Source organism: Heloderma suspectum, chromosome Z (genome assembly GCF_057233095.1).
Source record: "Heloderma suspectum isolate Gila_16-S chromosome Z, 16-S_ref, whole genome shotgun sequence".
NCBI classification, from domain to species: domain Eukaryota; kingdom Metazoa; phylum Chordata; class Lepidosauria; order Squamata; family Helodermatidae; genus Heloderma; species Heloderma suspectum.
Genome location: NC_139476.1, coordinates 8,339,203 through 8,362,195, shown reverse-complemented (window position 1 = coordinate 8,362,195; position 22,993 = coordinate 8,339,203). Strand labels below are relative to the sequence as shown.

General features: G+C 48.5%; 1 protein-coding gene across 6 annotated transcripts in view; it reads left to right on the top strand.

The window, feature by feature from the left end:
- NFIC (nuclear factor I C) overlaps positions 1 to 22,375 on the top strand; it is a 178,479-nt gene extending 156,104 nt beyond the window's left edge. For 4 of the 6 annotated variants that reach the window (XM_084825633.1, XM_084825631.1, XM_084825630.1 and 1 more), the window contains 2 exons: positions 3,692 to 3,774; positions 18,401 to 22,375. In XM_084825633.1, coding sequence (XP_084681759.1) covers positions 3,692 to 3,739 — 48 coding nt within the window. In that variant the 3' untranslated portion in view covers positions 3,740 to 3,774; positions 18,401 to 22,375. Of the gene's footprint in view, positions 1 to 3,691 lie in introns of all 6 variants that reach the window. The other 2 variants (XM_084825629.1, XM_084825628.1) reach the window with 1 other exon arrangement.
- Positions 22,376 to 22,993: the final 618 nt, after the last annotated feature.

Here is a 22,993-nt window from a genome sequence, read left to right as displayed (position 1 = left end):
CCTTGTCTCAGTTTCATTGTATTGCAGGGGAGCTTGGCTTTGTTTTAATGGGTTTGGCGAAGTTATTTTGCTTATCCCAACTTGCTGAGGAGCTGAAGTCTCTCACAATATGCCTTCTTTTAACCAGATGTTCATGTGTTTGTTTTTCTTACTGCAATATGCATGACATTCTGCTTTGCTTTAAAAAGGTTCGGGGGTTACGGGGGTTGGTGGTGGTTAGCAGGGCTTGTTTTAGCGAGGGAGATATCTCCAGTCGCAGAGGAGCAAACGTTCTGTTGCAAGGAGCATATTTAGCTGTTTCTTAAGCATACCTAACCTCCTGCCAAGTTGAGGTTAACTCTTGGTGCATCTGACGAGCTGGACAGTGTCCCCAGAAACTTGTACCAAAATAAATGTGTTTGTCTTTAAGGCGCCACAAGACTCTTTGCTGTTAAGCCTTCTTTGGTGTGAGGAAGATAATGGATGTAGCAGTGTAATGATTAAGAGTGTTGGACTGGGATTCGGGAGACCTGGGTTCTAGTCCCCACTCGGCCATAAAGCTCACTGACTGGCTTTGAGCAGGTCACTGACTCTCAGCCTAACCTTCCTCACAGGGTTGTTGTGATGATGAAATGGAGAGGAGGAGGATAATGTAAGCCGCCTTCAGTTCCTTGCAAGAGGAAAAAAGGCAGGATATAAATGTAATAATAAATAATAAAGCCATCTTAGGAGACTTTAGATGGGACCCAATTCGAAAGTGGTGTCTCTTTCTTAACCTTGTTAATCTGTTAATTGCAGGGCTAAAAGGTTTGGGAGGGGGCACCCTTTCACCTCATTCTAATATTTACGAGCACTGGTTATGTTTGGTGTTCATTCCCAGCTGCTTTCCTGGGATGCTTGCTCTGCCTGCCATTGTCAGCTTGCTCTTCCTTTGTGTTTTGCATATGGGATGTTGGGGGAATCCCAAAAAACTGGAGTTAAACAGGTGGCGAGAGAGGCGAGGTCAGTGTCTCTCAGGTCATGCTGCTTATGATGTGTACCTATTTGCAACACGTGTGTGTGTGTGATAATAACACTGCATTTGGAGGATAATGAGAAGGGAAGACAGCATACAACGTTTCAAGGGGGACAGAGTCATTGGGAGCAAGGCTGATAGTCCACCAGATCTAGTTTCTGCTGCCCGAAGAACATTTGCTTTAATGCCTGAGCAAGTTCCTAGCTCTCATAGCTGCACAGAATAAATGCGTTGGCAAAAAAAAAAAAGGCTCTGATACTCTCAAAAGCTCAGTTGCTATATTTATTTATTGCACTTTTATCCCAATTTTTAGACAATTATTGTTTCCCAAAGTGGCTCGGCTCAATCAAAAAGAAATACAGGCTTTTCCATCAGGTTTACTAACTAAAAAGACAAGACACACCAGGGAAGGGAAGGGGAGTGGAGGGAAAAGGAAGAGGAAGATCAGTTTTTCAAGGCCCAAGCAAGGTGGTAAGGTAGATGCGGGCATTGCAATGCACTTTGGGCCATCCTTGATGGTCTTTCTTTGTGAACAGCAATTGGTGGCTCTTGTTCCTTTGACCCATGGATGGGGCTGAAGAGTTCTTTCCCCTTCCTTCTGCAACCCCAGCAGGGCTGCTGTGCACTGGAGCTGAGTGTTCCTTCTTGCAGGGAGTGAGACGTGAGCTCCCTGCCACTGCTTCTTCTCTGGCTGATGGTTGGATCAAATTGGTCTCTCCCTTGGCTTGATCCTGTTTGCTTATACCTCCCTCATAACCTGCACCCAGATGCCTCCATTAATTCCATCACCTCTCACTCTCTCTCTTATCACACATACATCTCCTTGCAAACGAAACATTCTTAACTCTGTCTTTTTTAAAAGTAAAGTTTCTATCTCTCACGCGGAGGGCATCACAAACTGGGGCCGTCTGCATGCAGGAACGAACCAAAGTTTCTGTCTCTCATGCAGAGGGCATCGCAAACTGGGGCCGTCTGCATGCAGGAACGAACCAAAGTTTCTGTCTCTCATGCAGAGGGCATCGCAAACTGTGGCCGTCTGCATGCAGGAACGAACCAAAGTTTCTGTCTCTCATGCGGAGGGCATCACAAACTGGGGCCTTCTGCATGCAGGAACGAACCAAAGTTTCTGTCTCTCACGCAGAGGGCATCGCAAACTGGGGCCGTCTGCATGCAGGAACGAACCAGAGTTTCTATATCTCATGCGGAGGGCATCACAAACTGTGGCTGTCTGCATGCAGGAACGAAGCAAAGTTTCTATCTCTCACACGGAGGGCATCACAAACTGTGGCCTCCTGCATGCAGGAACAAACCAAAGTTTCTGTCTCTCATGCGGAGGGCATCGCAAGCTGGGGCCTTCTGCATGCAGGAACGAACCAAAGTTTCTATCTCTCACGCGGAGGGCATCGCAAACTGTGGCCTTCTGCATGCAGGAACGAACCAAAGTTTCTGTCTCTCATGCGGAGGGCATTGCAAGCTGGGGCCTTCTGCATGCAGGAACGAACCAAAGTTTCTGTCTCTCACGCGGAGGGCATCGCAAACTGTGACCGTCTGCATGCAGGAATGAACCAAAGTTTCTGTCTCTCATGTGGAGGGCATCGCAAACTGTGGCCTTCTGCATGCAGGAATGAACCAAAGTTTCTGTCTCTCACGTGGAGGGCATCGCAAGCTGGGGCCGTCTGCATGCAGGAATGAACCAAAGTTTCTATCTCTCATGCGGAGGGCATCGCAAACTGTGGCCGTCTGCATGCAGGAACGAACCAAAGTTCCTATCTCTCACGCGAAAGCCATCACAAACTGGGGCCGTCTGCATGCAGGAACGAACCAAAGGTATATTGATCTGCTCAGCAGTGGAAATGGATTCTGTTGGTAGATTCAGACATGGTTCCTGTGATCCTATGGGAAGGTTGTGTTCTGTGACCATATGAGTGGGGGATCTCTGGGAGATCCAGTGCTGCGAGCTGAGAGATCCCTTTAACTTTTATTTTTAATCCAGATTGTAATGTTAGCCTCCTTGACTGAAAGGTGGAATATGGGAGAGACAGAGAGAGAGAGAGAGAGAGAGAGAGTCAGCGAGGGAGATGCTGGGGATTGAAACTGGGACTTCCTGTGTATGAAGCTCTACTCCAAAGCTGTGACAATTTTTGGTTTGTACCAGACGTTCAGGCTGTGTGTAAGGCTTAGTTACTGTCGGTGGGAGCTTTAAACTAAAATATGCTGGAATTGGACCCTCAGATTGTAAGAGGCTTGACACCCGTGATGTACAGTCATAGAATCATATAGTTGGAAGGAACCTAACATCTAGTCCAGCCCTCTGCTCATTGCAGGATCTACAATGCAGCAACAGCGTCCCTTGATGGAGTGGCCTCACTCCAGCACCCTCCTTTGGCCAGAGCTGGATTGAGGATACATGTGCTGAATTCTTCAGGCCACCAGTTTGAGACAGTTTGTGGAACTGGCCCTCCTCTTAACAAGGCCACTTGGTCCCTGTGGATTTTACAGTGTACGCACTTCAGTCTGTGGTGGGGAGCTGGGAAGATAGGGTCACAAAGGAAGGGATGATGGAAGGTTTCTCTGGAGCAGGGCAGGTGGGAATTTGTGGCCGGGGCACGGGGCAGTGGTTTGATTGTGCTTTTAAAATAGTGGTGTTTTTTCTTCCCTTCTTCCCTTTCTGTCCTCTCCCCTCTGCCCCCACCCCAGCCTACTCCGCCCCAGGCACACCCCCTGCGAACCGCTTCGTGGGACTAGGACCACGGGATCCTGGCAGCATCTATCAGGCACAGGTGAGTCAGCAGAACTGGTCATCGTGCTGCCAGGGAGGGAGATCCACAACAGATCTCGTCCCCAACAGCAGCCAGCTTGGGTGTTGCAGGGAAGAGAATAAGCAGAGCATGAAGGCAGCTGCCTTCCCGTGATGGCCCCCAGCAATCGTTACTCCAAGATAGACTGCCTCTGAGCATGGGGGCCCCATTAAGCTATAAGGGATAATATATGAACATAGGAAAAGCCCAAAGATCTATCCTTGGCATACACACGCGCGCGCGCGCACACACCTTTTTTGAGGCCCTCACTGCTCCCTGCTGCTGCTGCATTTCCTGCTGTGGCAGCAAAAAAAGACGTTGATTTTGCTTGAAAACAGGGACTGCAGGAGCATGATTTTGCTTCCAAACAAAGCGTGCACTGTCTGTGCGCCTGGGTCACAAGCAAAATCACCTGTTTTGTCATTGCAACTGCAATTTCAGTGGTGGCAGGGTGATGCCGGGTGGTGGGTTCCGTGGGGGACAATGTGGCCTCCCAACCCCCAAAAGTTCATTATTGCTTTCTCATGGTGGCCAAACAGATGCCTCCAGGTAGCCCACAAGGGAGGGCATGAAAACAGTAGCCCTCCCATTTTGTTTCGTCACCAGTGTCCAGTAATCCCAGTTAGACTGGCTTTGAACAAGGAGGCTCCACTGAACAATCCTGGTTAACAGCTGTTCATAGACCCATCCTTTCTCTGATTATAAAAAGAACCTTGCTGGGTCATCAGGCTGAGAGTAGTTGAGGGCTAGAGCATCTGCTTTCATTGTAGAAGATCCTGGGCTCAATTCCCGGCATCTCCAGGTAGGGTTTAGAAAGACTGCTCTGTGAGACCCGGGAGAGGTACTGCCAACTTTGGATGGGAGACCGCCTGGGAATCAGGCTTCCTACGTTGAGCAGGGGGTTGGACTTGATGGTCTTGTAGGCCCCTTCCAACCCTATGATTCTCTGAATCATTTATTTACGGTCAACCGACCACCAGCAAAAAAATACAAAAATACATAACAATAAAATATGTGGCTCTAATCTTAAAATTAAGTCGTAGTGCCATAGAGGATCTAGTTAAAATAACGTTCACAAATTTAGGAACTCGCTCAGTAATTAATCTGTTGGATCTTCCAAATAAAACACTCATAAGAGATTCTAAAGCCTGACCTGGAAAAGATTGCGGAGTTGGAAGTATCAGGGCATCTCTGACCCCTGATAACAACAGCAGTTGTGAACCACCCAGAGAGCTTTGGATATGGGGTGGTATAGAAATACAATGAATGAATGAATGAATGAATGAATGAATGAATGAATGACTGCATTGAAGAAACATGTATAACAAATTAGACTTCAACATTGTTACAACGGCAACATCTCTCATTTACTGCTGTTTTGGAAAATCTGCCATCTAAGAGTTTAGAGGGTGAGACATTAAGCCAGCCAAAGAGAATGCTTTCCTATATTTAGGGATTGATTAGCCAGTTTAAATAAGCCATTCCATCTTTGGAGAAGGTGCCAGCAAACCCAAAAATCTGGGGGCACATGGGCCCTGTGCTGCATAGTATTGCTCTTGGAGGTCACTGTCTTGCAATCTCTGTTTAACTAGAAATTTTGTGCTATCCCAGTCAATGTAGACAAGACTGAACTAGAAGGACCAAAGGGTCTGACTTGGCATAAGACAGCTTCTGATGTTCCTGTGTTGCCATGTCATCTAACATTCTGTGTCCCATAGATGCCCAGATAAGCCCGTAAGCAGGGCACAAAGGCAACAGCGTTCCCCCATGGTTTGTCCCGCAAATCTGGTAATCAGAGGTAGACTACTTCTGAATCCGGAGGCTCCATTTCTAGCTATTATAGTTAAGAGCTGCTGATAGACCCAACTAGCCTGTGTTTGTCTAAAAGTCTTTGGAGAAACACAACTGGAGCCCTGCTGGATCAGATGGAAGGTCCATCTAGTTCAGCATCCCGTTTGCAACAATGGGTGAGTAAAAATGCCTCCTGGAAAGGCCACAAGCAGCCACAGACTCTAGTCTGTTGTTTGGGCCTCTGTATTGGGTAGACTGCCTCTGAATATGGAGGTTCCGCCATCCCCGGGGTTGTTTCCAGACCCTTAAAAGCAACGATCCACTCACCTACCCCACCTTCATTCCCAAATTAGTTCCCCTTCTTGTCCCAGATTCTGTTCTCTCTTCCTTGGCTCTGATTCTGCGTGCCTCACTGGCACCTCCTGCCAAGATTCTGCCTGGCACCTTCCCAGCACCCTGAAGGAAAGCTCTGTGGTTTAATGCCTCTGGAAAAGCAACAACAACAGACAGAGAACCTTGGCAGGAAGTAAGTTCAGAGGCTGAATCTAAGCCCAGTCTCCATCCGCCCTCCCCATGCGATCACCCCGCCCCGACTCCAGTCCCTGCTTGGCCAGATCGGCACGGCTGCCTGGCGCTCTTAGCATGATGGCTGCCAGCCAATGGAATTCCTTTTCCTTCCCCTCTGGTGGTGCTGGCATACGGCACCAGCCATTAGGTGTAGCTTTGGTTGAAGGTGTTCCAAGGGCTTCTGGGTAGCAGAGGCAGTCTCTCTCTCCCCACCTCCTGCCCCACCAGGAACTCACTCACATACTATCCTCTTCAAATGCGCTTAAGGATTCATTCGGAATTAACTTTTGTTCCTCTCCTCTCTCTGGCAAATGGCCTGCCGTGAACAGGATGTAAGAAACATTACACCATACTGGAAAATGCCACGGGAAGGTGTGCTTCTGAGGGATCGAACCGGGGTCGCTTCGGAAAAAAAGGCAGAGGGAGGGTATCAAATAATATCCAGACCCTAATGTAGCTGGACCCTGCATGTTTCACAGGCCAAAATGAGCTTTCTCACACATATTCTCCCACCCATCTTTGCTAGAGGAGTGTCCATGTTAGACCTTTGCAGCAAAACGAACAAAAAGTCTTGCGGCACCTTAAAGTTGAAAGCTTATTCCATGGGCATTTCTACAACAGCCGAAAATCCTGCATTTAAAACGGGGCTTTTGGCTTCCGTTTTAAATGCAGGATCACCACTGACTCCCTTTACACATGCTTCCTTCCCCACCCCCCTTATCCCCGTATCTGAGTCTTCTGTTATCTTTCATTGAACTCACTCCTCTTCTTGCTGCTTTTCCTCTTTTCACAGAGGAAACTGAAGCAGAACACAGCTGGATAATTTCATAGCTCGTGATCTGCGATCTATTTAAAGATGGACCAAAGGGCAGTTAGCACAGGAGACGCCCTGGAGGGTCACGGCATCATGTAAAGGACCCGCAAACTTCCGTGAGGGAGCCGTCTCAATCGCAGGATAAAAGCTCCGTGTGATGAAGCCCAATGAGCTATCAAATTACCCCGTTGTATTCTGCTTCAGTTACATCTGTGAAAAGAGGAAAAGCAGCAAGAAGAGGAGCGAGATCAATGAAAGAGAATGGAAGATATTGGGGGTGGGGAGGAAGGGCATGCCAAGGGAGTCTGGTGTGATCCTGCATTTAAAACGGAAGCAGAAAGCCCTGTTTTAAATGCAGGATTTAAGGGCATTTCTACACCAGCCTAAAATCCTGCATTTAAAATGGGACTTTTTGCTTCCGTTTTAAATGCAGGATCACAACAACTTCCTTTTTCATGTGCTTCCTTCCCCACCCCCCTTATCTGAGTCTTCCTTCCCCACCCCCCTTATCTGAGTCTTCCGTTATCTTTCATGGATCTCACTGTTCTTGCCGCTTTTCCGCTTTTCTTGGAAGGAACTCAAGCGGAACACAACAGGGTAATTTGACAGCTCATGATCTGCGATCTATTTAGAAACAGAACAAAGGGCATTTGTGCAGGAGACAGCCTGGAGGGCCATGGCGTCATGTAAAGAGCCCGCAAACTTCTGTGAAGGAGCCGTCTCAATTGCAGGGTTAAAGCTCCATGTGATGAAGCCCGATGGGTGCGCAGACCTGCAGCCTGGCTTCACATGCAGCTCTGAAAGGCCTTTACTGTGACCTCCCAAGGGTGCCCTGATTACCCCAACTACCACCATATCCTCCCCGCTCCGCTGCCCGTTTCCCCACTGCTTATACACCACTGCCTTCCCCAGATATCCTCATAGAAACCACTCTTTCCCTGCCACTGCTAGCAGCGAGGAAGAGTGCTCTGTATTAGGACTGTGTGTGCAGCCCACAACCCCCAGGTCAGCATCACAAGAGACCCTTGGGGCCACAAAGGTTGCACGCCCCAGCTGATGCCATAATAAATGTGTTCATCTTTGCCACGTTTACTAGTTATTGCTGGGGTGAGGGTGGAAAACAAAGGGGGTGCTCCAGTTTTTTTTTTTAATCAGCATTTTAAGGCTGCTCACACCTTAATTGTAGTATGTTGGGTCCAGCTCAATGAGACTGTGAGACATCACCCTGTGTTGGATTTCCCATTGCTTAAATGTCTTTGAACAGAAGTTGCAGTGGAAAATTGATCAGGACCACGGTGCTGAGGGAAGCAGAGAGTTTAACCCTACCCACATGCTCTTTCCTGATGTAAATCACATGCATGCACACACACACACTTGTGATTTTCCCTGTTAGGTAAAATATATAGGTAGTCTTCTGTTTTCCCTGTGGGGCTAAACAGCAGCTGTGTGGATGGGGCTGATTTACATCAAGCAGTTTTTTTAAAAAAATCCTTGTGTAGTACCACACTCCAGATGCAATTCCAATTGCACGTCTCCACGATCTCCTCAAGTTTGGCACATCCACTTTTATATAGTGCTTTTATTTATTTATTTAGAATATTTCTGGGCCACCTTTCAGGGCAGACACTCTCCCAAGGCGGCTTACAACAATTAAATACATAAAAACGGTTAAAATATTAAAAGTGATAAAAACAGCAATAAAAGCCAACAGTAAAACCAGCAACAACGTTAACAGCAGTAACAGCAAAAAATAGCAGTCATATCAAGAGAAGGCCAAGGTAAAATAATATGTTTTCAAGGCCTTCTGAAAAATCTGCAATGACGGGGCATGGCGGACCTCCAATGGCAGCTTGTTCCAAAGGTGTGGGGCCACTGGGGAAAGGCCCTCTCTTGAATATTCAGTCCTTTGTTTACATCATCTTGGTAATTCTTACAACAACCTTTGTACAGTAGGACAGTATGATTCTCTCCATATTGCAGAAGGAGAAGACGGAGGCTGAGAGAGAGAGAAACTCGATTGCCTAAACCCATCTTAAGAGTACGTAATTGGCGAGATATGAAACTGGGATTTCGTCATCTCTTAGCCACTACACCACACCAGATCGTAGAATAGGTGAACTGGAGGAAATCCAAAAGAGCCATCTTGCCCATGGCTTCTCACTCTGAGGCATGGGTCCCATTAGTTAGGGTGTTGCACCAAGATCTTGGGGAATCCAGGTTCAAATCCCCACTGTGAGGATAAAATCAGGAGGAAGAACAAAGTACATTCTGAAAATACATTCAGTGTACATTCAACTAGGGCATTATTGTTAAAAATGGAATGTCTGTGCTTATTTACTTATTTCATTTTTAGACCGCCCAATAGCTGATGCTCACCGGGCGGTTCACAAAATTAAAACCACAGAAATACAACAGAAAAGACAACAGAAAATACAATAGATTAAAACGACAGAATAAAAATACAATCAGAGTAAAAGAGAGGTATTTAAAATGTAATAGCAGATTTAAGACAGTAGAGCTAAAAAAACTGGAATGCGAAAATGCCTGGTAAAATAAAAAGGTCTTCACTGGGTGCTGGAAAGAGTACAATGTAGGTGCCAGGCAAGCCTAGGGAGTTTGTTCCACAACCAGGGTGCCACAGCAGAGAAGGCCCTTTTCCTGGTAGCGACCTGCCTTACCTCTTTTTGCAGGGGCTCCTGGAGAAGGACCCCTGAAGACAATCTTAGCTCTGAGACTCAGATGCAAGAGCTGTGCTGGCTCCACGTTTTAGGGGACTCCTGGGCGAGATGCCCTCAGTTACCCCCATCATGAGCTGTTGCACTCACGTCCTGCATGTGGGTTTCCCGTGGGCAGCTGAATGGCCACCGTGTGAACAGAATGCTGGGCTAGATGGACCCTGGGTCTGATCCAGCAGGGCTCTTCTGATGTTCTTATCTGAATGGGCCCTCCTCCTCTTCTTCAGTATAGTCGTCACTGTTTTCCTCTCCTATGGGTCCCAGTCTCCTCATTCCTGCTGCCGCTTATATGCTTGGAGGCAGGTGAACAGGGAGCTACAGCGGGGAGGAGGGAATGGAGCAGGGCCAGGAGATTCTGGGGTTCAGCTGTGGGCTTCAGCAGGTACCTGATGAGGCCAACCCCTGAAGCCAGCTTTGTGCAAGGGTCGAATAACGATGAGTGAGCCTTTCAGCCTTTTATGTGCTGCTCTTGTTGTAAATGGCAGAACAGGGCCTCTGACCTTCATGGCTAGGCCAGTGCATACTGATGGAGGTACGTTTTGCATCAAAAAATAAAATAGAAATCTCAGGCAAGGGGGTGGTACATCCATTCAGGCATCTTTTAACCACATGCTTAATTGTTGTGCGGGTTGAATCTCCCAGAGGGGAGAGGAAAACACATCTGAATGCAGAGGGACCAGGTGCAAAGTGGCGTTGTCCGCTGCGGGCAGGCTGCGGTTGCATGGTTCGGAAGGATCAGAGAGAGAAAATCGCTCTCGCCGGTGTGGTGGTGCTGATTCTGCAAAACGCTGCATGAGTGCTGCAAGAATTGTAGTGCAGTCTCCAGACCGCCATCATGAAGGATGGCATGCAGCTGACTAAATATGAGAGCAATGCAGCTAGGTCATTGTGGTGGTGGGTGCACGCTGTGTTAAGAATTAAAATTCAGCACCCAGGCGATCCAAATTTTTGCACCAAGAAAAGTCAGCCTTCCACTCACTGTATAAATTGCACTTCTTGGCAGGCAAAGTGGTGCAGTAATTAGGGCTTCTGGGAGCTGGAGTCCAAAACATCTACAGGGCACCAGGTTTCCTATCCCTGTTTTCAGGTATCTGACAGACTTGGATTCGAATCCCCCACTCAATGCTAAACTAAAGAGTGTGTTGAAAGTATCTAGCAGAGCCTACTTTTTAAAAAACACCTTATGGTAAGTGTGCAGGGCTTCAATCTGGACCACCATGCACAGATGGGAGGGGGTTAAACCTTCCCAACCAGTTGCTCTCCACCCCCTGACCCCCAAATTCACACCCTTCTTGCGCAGGTGCTGAAGAAAGGGGTGGGGGAAAATGCCCTTGGCTGTGCTTGAGGCTGCACATTGAAAGCATAATCTATTTTAGCCCCTGGCCTTGAAGCTCAGTGACCTTGGGCCAATCCCATTTTCTCAGACTAAGATAAAGTGACAGCAAAGAGGCTTGCAGCACACCACAGTTTAGCTCCTTGGATGAAGGGTAAGATAAAAAATCTCCTCCTGTTTTGCAAAATTTATTCTGTCCTGTAGTAGTGTTTAATTTCATAAGGGCTGGAAACCTCAGCAATAAAAGCAGAGATTCTCAGACTGAATGCGGTCGCCAGTATAAATTAATATTCATAATTTTATTCTGGTAGCACTAGTCATGGGTAGGAGCAAGGAGCAATACCCCTAATCATTGGAAATCTTATTTAGGACTAGCATCTCCATAATTTTTTTTTAAAGTAAAAGCTGAAAGTGTTGAAAGGATGGACTCTGGATGTCTCTACATTAAAGGAAATTCCGCAGCATTTTGCTTCCATTCTCTCAATGAGGGTGTGCTCTTTTCACAAGGCAGAAGTGAAAACGCTATTTCCTGGGGACTGTGCTAGGCAGGGCAGGCAGGCAGGCAGGCTTCCCATCGTTTGTAATGGAACAGTACCATCTAGTGACTGCCGAAAACCTGAGTTTTGTTTTTTGTTTTACTTCCAGCTTGCAGTGGGAAGGAAATCATTTAGACCAGCTCTAGGGCTGGTGTAAAGGTTCCCCTGTGTTGGGGCAGTGAGTGGGAAGGCAGATCATAGAATCATAGAATAGTATGGTTGGAAGGGGCCTACAAGACCATCGGGTCCAACCCCCTGCTCCAAGTCAGAGCATCCCTGACAGATTGCTATCCAGCCTCATCTTGAATGCCTCCAGCATGGGAGAGCCCACCGCCTCCCTAGGTAATTGGCTCCATTGCCATATTGCTCTAACAGTCAGGAAGTTTCTCCTGATGTTCAGCTGGAATCCAGCTTCCTGTCACTTGAGCCCATTATTCTGTGTCCTGCACTCTGGGATGATCAAGAAGAGATCCTGGCCTTCCTCTCTGGGACAACCTTCCAAGTACTTGAAGAGCGCTATCCTATCTCCCCTCAGTCCTCTCTTCTCAAGGCTAAACATGCCCAGTTCTTTCAGTCTCTCCTCATAGGGCTTTGTTTCCCTGATCATCTTTGTTGCCCTCCTCTGAACCCTCTCCACCTTTGTTGCCCACCTCTGAACCCTCTCCATCGTTGTTGCCCTCCTCTGAACCCGCTGCCCCTGAGCTTGTGAGGCTCAGGGGCAGCAGGAGGGCAGACTAGGACTGTGGACCATCCTGTGATTGGGATAAATAGGCTGCTGCCTAGGCTGCTGAGCATAAATAGTACCAGGGCACTTAATAGGGGAAGGGTTTCTAAAGAGGCGGTCCTACGGTCCCCAAGGCCTCCGTCATCCCCATCTCTCGGAAGGGGAGATCCAGTCTCAGATGCTCCCTCAGAAAGATCTGTGCCTGTTGCCCTCTAAGAAGGATGCAATCAAGCTGGAGAGGGTTCAGAGGACTGAAGGCGTCCAGACGCCACACTGGAGGCGTTCAAGAATCAAGACGAGGCTGGACAGCCACCTGTCAGGGATGCTCCGACTTGGATTCCTGCATTGAGCAGGGGGGTGGACTCGATGGCCTTGTAGGCCCCTTCTAACCCTACTATGAAGGGGCCGCGGTGGCTTAGTGGTTAAGACGCTGAACTGCAGACTGGAAGGTCGGCAGGTCAGCAGTTCGAGACCCAAGTGCTGCATGATGGAGTGAGCTCCTGTCTTCAGTCCCAGCTCCTGCCAACCTAGCAGTTCGAAAGCAAGAAATTGCAAGTAGATAAATAGGTACCGCCTTGGCGGGAAAGGTAACCGCGTTCCGTGCACCTCGGTGTTCAGTCATGCCGGCCACATGGCCACGGAAGCGTCTTCGGACAGCGCTGGCTCTTCGGCTTAGAAACGGGGATGAGCACCGCACCCTAGAGTCGGACACGACTGGCTGGGGACACCTTTACCTTTACCTTTTTAACCCTACTATTCCATGATTCTATGAAGCTGAGTATGAATTTGCCGCGTTTCAGTTCTCTCCCCCACCCCATCCCCACCTTGGCCCTGTTGCATTAATAAAGGCCCCCATTTCAGATCTTACGCTCCCCCCACTATTCCACCCCTCTGAGAATGCCTTGCTGAAGTTTCACGGAAGCCCTGCCCGCCCGCTTGGAGAACGAGGGGTCAGGAGGAGATTCAGTGGCTCCTGCCTCGGACTCGTCATGAATAATCTGTGGCACCCAGTGCTGTCTGTTTTCGAGCCATACGTGTTCTGCATGTTTATGCCATCCCCTCGCCCAGTCAGAAGGACAGAAGTAAGGTTGGGCCAAACATTTACAAAGGGGAGCTCCGACTGAATTCTGGGGAGGGTTCGAATTGACTGTCCATTGGGGGCAGGGGGCAAAACTCGCTGGTCCTGATCCATTGCAGCTCACAGCAGCCCTGACTAGATGCTGTCACTGTGAGGGGGGCTCCTGAATAAAAAACTTGGTGCTCCCTAGCAAAGGGTTTTGGAGGCAAGGAATGGGTTCAGTTAGTGCTGTGCACAAACAGCCTCTCAAAATCCTCCACCTTGTGGGCAGAGAAATTGGGGGGACAATTTTGCTGAATTTCTCCAGGGAGAAGAAATTCTCAACAGTTTCTCACAGGAAGGGCTCCCCATCAGCAGGGGAACCAAATTTCTTCTTGAAAGCAATTTCTCTTCTATCAAATTAAATGACAATGGTAAAAAAAATAAAAAAAAATGGGAGAAATTTTTGGCACAACGCTAGTTTCAATTAGTAGGTTCCTGTGGGGCTTGCCAGACAGGCCTCAAAGCTTCCAAGCAACACACGTCCCTTCTCTTAGCTGATGATCACATCTCTCAAGCCCAGTTGGTTGGTTGCCACACCCATGGTGTGGCTTCTGTGGGCTGCTTGCGCGGTCAGGACACCAGCAACCTTTAGCTGATTCTCTTCTCCCAAAGTAATCCAGCAAATTAGAAGGCACCATTCGGCAGATCAGAGGAGCAAATTGAGGGCTTTGCTGATCCTTCGCCTCTCCTTGGCAGAGAGCAAAGGAAAGCCAAGGGGATCTATAAAAGTTCGTGCCGTTTTGTTGTTTACCAAGCTGAGGGGCATTACGGGGACAATTCCGATGGGATCTCTGTCTTGCTGGTTGTGCGAGGAAGTATGGAATTAAAGAGCCTTTCCCCAGGGTCTCTGATAGAGTCATAGAATCATAGAATAGTAGGGTTGGAAGGGGCCTATAAGACCATCGAGTCCAACCCCCTGCTCAATGCACTTCCTCTGATGAAGTGCATAAGAAGGGGGGATTCTTGGGAACAGGAGCCAGAGGAGAAACCCCTGGGCAGTAGATTCGACCGCCACACTGTGACGATGGCCCCAAAGGCTTTTAATTTGATGAATTCGAGGAGGAGGTTGTCTTGTGATGACTATCACATATATCAGTGGCACACATCTTCTTTCAATGCGATGGCCGAAGTACGTTTCAGAAAAGCTTACGGGGGGGTGTTCTGCTTATGCGTGGGGCCAAAGGCAAAAAGGGCAGGGCCCCAAACCAGCCTGTTTTAGCTTAAAGCTGTTACTCCTGGTAACTAAGCCTTAGGAGAGGGATTTCAACATTTTAGAATGGGGGGAAACTGCACAAAAACTGGAAAACTATCAATGATTGGTAGTTGGGGAAGAGAATGGGGCTGGGGGATAGGGGGCAGAACCCTTTAGGGATTGGGGCCAGAGCCTGAGGGTCTGCATCCCTGCTATAGTAATCTGATGGTGATGGTGAGATTATGTACTCGCCGTAGGGAAGGTGTTTTCTCCCCCCTAATTCCCCCATTACTTTCTTCCTCTCCCATTCACTGCAGTTCTCCTGTCGAAATGGCTCCATCCGTACAGGCTTAGTTTGCAGAAGTATAACAACATCTTCAGGGGAAAAATGCTATGGGGGAGCCCAAATCAGGGGGCAGGCCTATAACTCTCTGCTATTAGTGGGCTGCCCACTATTAGTGGAGGGGCAGCCCACTAATCTCCCCTGGCATCAAACTGTATGGATCTCAAAGCTATTTGCTGGTTAGAGACTTCTTGGTTTAGTGGTTGAAGGTGTTACTGCAGGCTTCGTTCGCAAGGAACCATTAAAATAAATTTAAATTAATCTATTTTAAAAACAAAATAACCCCGAAGCGTACACCTATAGAGTCCCTACGGTATGCATGCCGAGTCTCAGGTGTCTGGGTTTCACAGTGTGGGAGCTATGGTTTGGACAGACAGAGAGACTGACACACATCCTGTTTTATTTATTTATTCATTTCATTTCATTTCTATACTGCCCAATACCCGAAGCTCTCTGGGCGGTTCACAAAAATTAAGACCAAAAAGCGCAGGGAAAAACAATATAACATATAAAAGCATTAAAACCACAATATAACGATACAACCAGAGTAAAACCTAGCAGCAATGCAGAGATTTAAAATACAGATTTAAAACACTAAAGCTAGGAAGCTAAAATGCTGAAATGCCTGGGAGAGTAAAAAGGTCTTCACCTGGCGCCAGAAGGAATACAATGTAGGTCCCAGGCGAACCTCACTAGGGAGCTCATTCCACAGCCGGGGTGCCACAGCAGAAAAGGCCCTCCTCCTAGTAGCCACCCGCCTCACTTCCTTTGGCAGGGGCTCGTGGAGAAGCGCCGCTGAGGATGATCTTATGGTCCGGGCAGGCACATATTGTTCTAGATAATGGCTATACAAGTCTTCCAGGCTCAGAGGAAGTGACCTCTGAATACGAGTTGCAGGGGAAAGGATAGGGGAAGCTTATAATCTTCATGTCCTGTTTGTGGACCCTCCAGTGGCTCCCAGCTAATGGTTGTGGGAAACAGAATACTGGGCTGAATTGGTTTTATTTTGCTCTGATGCAGCAGAGCAAATAATGACAGGCCAAACTCCCCTTGGTTTGATTTGGCATCGGGATTAGCAAAGTTATCAATTCTTCGAAAGAAAGAAAGAAAGATTAGAAAAATAGCTCAGTTTATTCCAAGTTCAATTCCGAATGTCAGACCCCGCCCCTCTCACTGCCCAAGACGTCCATGACATGGTGACAGTTTCCCCAAGGCCTGTCTGCCATGAAGCATGTGCAGCAGTATCCCAGGGTCCAGGAGCATGCCACACTTTGGACGGCACCATTGCAGCAGGAGGGAGGAGGTTGGCTCACCAGCTCGGGCTGTGATCTGAGCCAGAGAAGACCTTTCAGGGGTGACAACTCTTGCTTCATAAGAGGGATGGCCATTACAATCTGGACATGTCCTGTTCTGACCCAGATAAACCATCACTAAAAACCCATTCGGAGTGTTCTTAGAATCCTAGAGTTGGAAGGGGCCATATAGGCCATCGAGTCCCAACACCCTGCTCAGTGCAGGAATCCGGTTTCAAGCATCCCTGACCGCTGGCTGCCCAGTCTGTGCTTGAAGACCTCCAGTGACAGAGACTAGAGCTGTGCGCAGAGGGCCTCTCAAAATTCTCCTTTTTTGTGGGCAGAGAAATTTGGGACATAATTTCACCAAATTTCTCCAGGGGGAGGAGAAATTCCCAACAGTTTCTCCCAGCTAGGGCTCCCCATTGGCAGGGCTTTTAGCACAGCTTCTTTCTTTTTGGGTATGGGTGTTTGGGGGTTGTCGTGCTGTAACAGCATCTGTCAGGATTAGATAGCATCTCAGATTCAGAAGAGGAACAGCCAGAACTGGGGGAGGCATTTTCCCAAGCCAGTTCAGATATGGGTAGGCGTGCTTGTCAGGTTACCAGCTCCCAGATGGCCGGGCCTGAAGCCCCCCACCCCTTGCCCCCCTCTGTGAGAAGCTGGAATGAGGAGGAGGAGAGTCAGGGCTGTGACCTAAGAGATGCTAGACTACGGTGCAGAGCTAAGAGGGAAACGTCGGGGTGGAGCTCAGACGGTCGACCCGGTTAGTGATGCGTGAGAGGCGACGTAGGGAAGCCTCACTGGAAGGGCGGGACATCCCTCCCTAAGTTAGTCTAGCCAGCAAGCCTCACGTCAAACTGCAGGCAACGTTGCTGTTCCCATTTGAGTCCCCTGGAGGCATTCCTTTGTAGTCTGAGAGTCTGGGAGGATTTGCATCTGTCATGAACCTGTTGATAATGAATTAAAGGCCTGAGACTGAAGCCTCTCTATTTGTGTGTGTGAGTGCATCGGGAAAGCGGGGGCCCAAGGGAAACGTGACAGCATCAACTGTGTTGGCAGGATGGGCCCCCATTTTGCATTCATCACAATGCCGTTGTGTGTGGGGGGGCTGTGTTGTGTCCAGCTCCAGGGAGGAGGTGGAGTTCACGCTCCGCCAAAATCTGCCCTCTAATTTCCTGAAAGTTTTCTTCCCCCATGAAAGGGGGGGGGGGTCTGCCTCATTCTCAGGACAGTCAGTAATTTATGTTGAATTTCTTTTGGTGGTGTTTTTGCGCTGACTGCCAACCTCCCAGGGGCTGCTGGCACTTCCTGATCTGAAGAAACCCTAAGGGAGGAATTCACTCATGATGGGCTTTGGTTGAAGTGTAGGGAGCTGAGGAGGCTGCAGGCTGCCAAAGAGATAATTGTACAATGAAAAACAAGACACTTGTGCTGATTTCTCGGCCACCTTCTAAGTAAGGTAAAGCCCAAGAAACCCAAACGCAACCCTTGAGAATTTCCCCGACATTTCTTCAGTACTGAATTTTGTTAGGGGCATTGTTAGGGGGCACAGTAATGAAAAACAAGACACTTGTGCTGATTTCTCGGCCACCTTCTAAGTAAGGTAAAGCCCAAGAAACCCAAACGCAACCCTTGAGAATTTCCCCGACATTTCTTCAGTACTGAATTTTGTTAGGGGCATTGTTAGGGGGCACAGTAATGAAAAACAAGACACTTGTGCTGATTTCTCGGCCACCTTCTAAGTAAGGTAAAGCCCAAGAAACCCAAACGCAACCCTTGAGAATTTCCCCGACATTTCTTCAGTACTGAATTTCTCTTTGGAAGCAATTTCTCTTCTATCAAATTGAATGAGAACGGTTGGAAAGATGTGGGAGACATTTTCAGCACAGTGCTAACGGAGATCTCCCTAGGCAGTTGGTTCCATGGTCTGACTGCTTTGACCGTTAGGAAGCTTTTCCTGATGTTCAGCCAAAATCTGCCTTCCTGTAACTTCCTGTATCCTTGGAGGTATTTGTAAGGAGGCAGGAATCCTTGCTTCGCAGACATGGTTGCATGGATGCTCCTCTCCCCCACCCACACACACTGTAAGTAAATGTTTGGGCTGGGGTCTAGGGTTGCTTCCCACTGAGTAATTTTCTTTTTTCAATCTTCCCATCAGTCCTGGTATCTAGGTTAGTTGCAGCTTCCATCTGTGCCGTCATCTTCCTTCCCTCCCTCTGGGCTTTGGGCTTCCTCTGAGGAGAACGATGCAGCCCTCGCACCCCCGGCCCAACCCTTGGGGGGGCAGCATGAAGAACGAAAGAGAGAGAGAGACTTAATGGCAACATCAAGAGACACCACAGAGTGACAGAAGGAAAGGGGGAAAGGCTCAAACTTTTGAAGGAGATTGAAAAACAGAAACGAACGGCACCCCGCCCTCCCGACAGCGTCCTTCCTCCCCCCCACACCAAGCAGGCCTGAGCAGGCAGCTGTCAGATGGGCTTTTGGGCTGGAAACACTACATGCCTTTCAGAGGAGAACGGGTCTCCCCTCCATCCAGCAACCCCGGCCAGCTGGAATCGCGCCTGCTGCATTCTCGAAAGGGATGTATATGCAAAAGCTTCTGATTACTTTTCCATCTCTTGTGAGTAAAACAAAAGAGAGAGAATTTAACCTGACCTGCTGCAGCCCTCCCCCCCTTTTTTTTTCTGTGCCCGACTCAGTCTCTGTTCTTTGGGGATGTATGTTGGCAGCATGACCAAGAGACTGTGCTGTGGATCACCAGGACTGGTCAAGCAGCTGAGGTCAGGCCTACATTGAGGTGCAGAGTTAGCAGCTTCCCTCTCCCGAGAGAGAGAGAGAGAGAGAGAGATATGCTGGGCACCTTCTAAGCTACAGACAGGGCTGCTTGCAAGACTTCTTTGGTGGAGAAAGGGCATGTGGCTCCCCCCCCCCCCGGCCGCCTCCTGTACTGTCCCAGAATGCTTTATGCATCTCAAAAGATGCAGTCTTTGGAAAGAGTTGGTGCCGTGGGGCTGCTGAAGTGGCGGCTGGAGATGGGTTGGTCCGTCAGAGACTGGTATTGTGGGAGAAGGGAACCAATTCAAGCCAGCTAAATTTAGTGATATAGTGCAATCCTGGACCAGATGGTTTGGAATGATGGTCTTCTGCTGGTGGTGGTGGGTTTTGGGGAGAGGGGAGCTGCTAAAACGTGGCTGTGAACTCTGAAAACAAGCAAGTTTTGTTAGGTTAGCTGGGAACGGAAGGCAAGCTGCAGAAGGTGTGACATTTCTTTAAGGGCGATGGCAACATAATTGGCTACCAAGCTGTGTTTAAACAGCATCACACACATAACACACGCACACACACTGTGCACCTGTCACAACCAGAGGTCTGTCTTTAATCCTTGCCTTAAAGTTGGACCTGAGATGGAGAGATGGATTCCTTCCACTCAGCTTAGCCTGTATGGCATCCGTTTGCCTGTTCTCTTGTGGAGGGGGCGGGGGGGAATTGCACTTTTTATGGGGGGGGATGCTATCTCCAGCCTGCAAGCTGGCGCTCTCTCTCTCTCTCTCTCTCTCTCTCAAAGCTTCCTTCTGCCCAGCTTTCACATCCTGTCTTCAAAATGGGGGCAGCTAGTCAGATGAGAGCTGAGAAGGCTTTCATCTTGACTGCAGCATCTCTGATCGGGAGGGGAAGGGGTCGACGTGGGCACTGCGGGTTGGTGGACCCTCCCTTCCTTTCCCCCCTCCCATCTCTCAACCTCGTGTACAAAGAGCTATGCATGCCATAGTAGACCAGCTATGAGATGACGGTAATGATTGCTAATACGGATTGCACTTTTTTTTTTGGCTAGAAAATGCACTTTGAAGAGGAGGAGGGAGGGAAAGCAAAAAGTAATGTGAGGGCGAGGAGCGTAAGGAAGGTTGTACCCCCGTACCATTTTTTGTTTGTGGGGAGGTATATCATGAAGAGACACTCCACCAACAGGAATGAGGTGGTGTGAAGGTGGGGACCTTAAGTGGAAGTCTTTCAGGACACGAGAAAAAGAGCTAGTCTCAGCAGGAGGGAGTGTGTGGGGTAGTTTTATAGTTGCCCCCTTCCCATAGGACTGTAATCTCTCCCTGACCACCACCACCCTCCCGCAAGCCCCAGAAAAGCCATCCTGGACTGGTTCAAGTGCCTACATTTTAATGCTCCAGTCCTTGCTGGGTTACAGAGAATGGCATTACGCATGATGGAGACCCCCACGGGGTAGGCTGAACAATGGAGTTCCGACCACGTCACCTTCATTCCCCTTATTCCTAGCAAACACCAAAGCTTTAAAACGCCATGGATTGGGCTTCCTTCATCCCGGTTGTCCCTGGGATGCCGGAATATGGCTCAAAGTCCTCTGCGATGGATAACAGATGAAGTGAAGAGCACGTTGGCTTCCGAATGATCCTTCCCCTCCGAGGATGGACGCAGCTAATTCCTTACATCAAGACCACCTGGAAAGTTTCGCTCCCCTTGTGCCAAAGCGTCAAGACTGAGGAGGAAAACAGTAGAGGAAGAGAGCATTCCTGTCCCAGAATCATCTCCTGGAGTGGATAATCTCCAAACAGTCCAGCTGTCAAGACCGATTGGGCCAATGAGTTACAATGAAGAACCCTTCCTCAGGAAGCTCAGGAGAGAAACTTGGCGAATTGTTTAGGCCACACGTTGGCCTAGATTACACAACAGCCAACTTCTACTCCTTGGAATGCCATGAGAGCTTAGTGTACATCCCTAACGGAATCTGGCTTAAGAGTTGTTCCCTTTTCCTGGGGAACTCTGGCAAATGGTGGTTCTATGAAAGGAGCTCAGCATCTTTCCTTGCCTTCTCCAACTACAGTTGCCAGGATTATTTGCAGGAGAAGCCATGACAGTTTTTAAGTTGATAGAAAACTCAGACGTACGTACTGAAGATATACACCATGAGATGTCCAGAAGAGATTATCATCCCCTCGAGGGTGAAAAGGTGACAGAATTTGGGGAACCGACACTAAGCTCCGCATCTCTGCACCTTGATACCTTCCTCTGGACACAGAGGAAACTTCCATTCCTGATATGTGTACGTCCAATTCCGTGTGTGTGGGTGCCCCCAGAAGCACACAGACACAAGTCCAGAGTCAGTTCCTGTCTCCTATCAAAGAGATCCCATTCTGGGACCAGTTGCTGGGGGAGCTGATTTTTACCACTGTGTCCAAACTGGATTGTGCTGCTCCAGATCTTCATCCTGTTATCCGAGAGTGGCTGAGCCTTCTTCAGAGGAGCAAATGAAGAGGGATGAGATTCAGGGCTTCATCACACAGGGCTAAAAAATTCCTGCAATTTACCAGGGCTTCTGCTTCCAGAATCTTTGTGGGATTAGACCAGGTCCTTTCCACGTGGCTTTAAAGGTCTATGTGTTTCATTACAAAACCATTAGGTGGCAGTGTTGTTTAATTTGCAATAAGGCGACTTTAAACAGTATACCCTCATTTACATCGACTCCGTGGCGGGAAGAGGGAAAATGCCGGACTTTCATTGTCATGGAAGACAACGCAATAGAGCTCATAAAGAGCGGGAGGTGCCCTACAGGAGGGCTGCATAGTGTACAGGACCCGCAAACTTCTGTGAGCAAGCAATCTCCATATCAGGATAAAAGCCCCGTGTGAAGGAGTGAGATCCCCATGAAATTGGCGCCCCAACCTTAAACAGCAATGGTTGTCGTGAACCTTTTGCTTCCCATGACAGAAACTGGTCTCTCCTGTAGCTCGACAAATCTCTCTCAGGCAGTTTGCCGTGTTCCACAACCTTCTGTCTTCAGTACAACTTTGCAGCTGAAAAGTTCCACTTGCCACACTTCCCAGAACAAGTCACTTTGCCTGTGTACTTGGTAGTCATTTGGGGCTTGCGTTTGCATATGCAAAACCTCCTCCTCGCCTGCTCCTTCCCACCAAGGCCAAGAAGAGGGTGAGGGAAGACTTCGCTAGAAAGCCGAGCCCCCACCTTGAATTTGGCACGGGGGGCGGGGAGTTTCCAGCAGCACTTGCTTACATCTTTGCACCTTCACAATGGGAAATGTTGATGCCAAGTTCAACCGTTTGTAGATGGGAACTGGGCAGAAAAGCAAATGTCTGCCCTGCCCCCCCCCCCAAAAAAAACCCCTGAGCTGTACCACGGGGGCAATGAGGGACTTCTTGTGGGAGGCTGACCCAGAATTACTTTACAGTGAAAATTTTAAAATCTGCAATTGGTGGAAAGGAAACGTTTTAAGAAAAAAACAAACACAAAGATTTAACCCTTACAAATATAGAATGCATGGTGCTTTTAAACAGGAACTCATGTGACCTAGCTCAAACAGCTGGCTGAGAATGTGCATGGCAATTATACATAAAGGCTCTCTTTCTTCACCCACCCCTTCCCTCCTCTTCTTTTTCCCTTCGGTCCGCATCTATGCTGAGGAACAAAAAAGAAAAAAAGAAAATTCACATTTTTCCTAATTTGCACGAGAAAAAGAGAATACGTTTTATACCACATAATGTGCCTTGCCTTCTATAAAAATATGTATTAACTCTGACAAGATCACTGCACAGATGTTGCTGCATGCTTTTGATGCGAGTATGGGGGGAAAAGAGGGAGGGATAGAAAGAAAAGGGGTCAGGGGAGGTAAAGGGGTGGGAAACATATTGCCATTTTTAAAAAATAAAAATCAGCATTATGGACGGGTGCATGGGAGTGATGGGGTAAGTTGCAATGGGGGAACTGA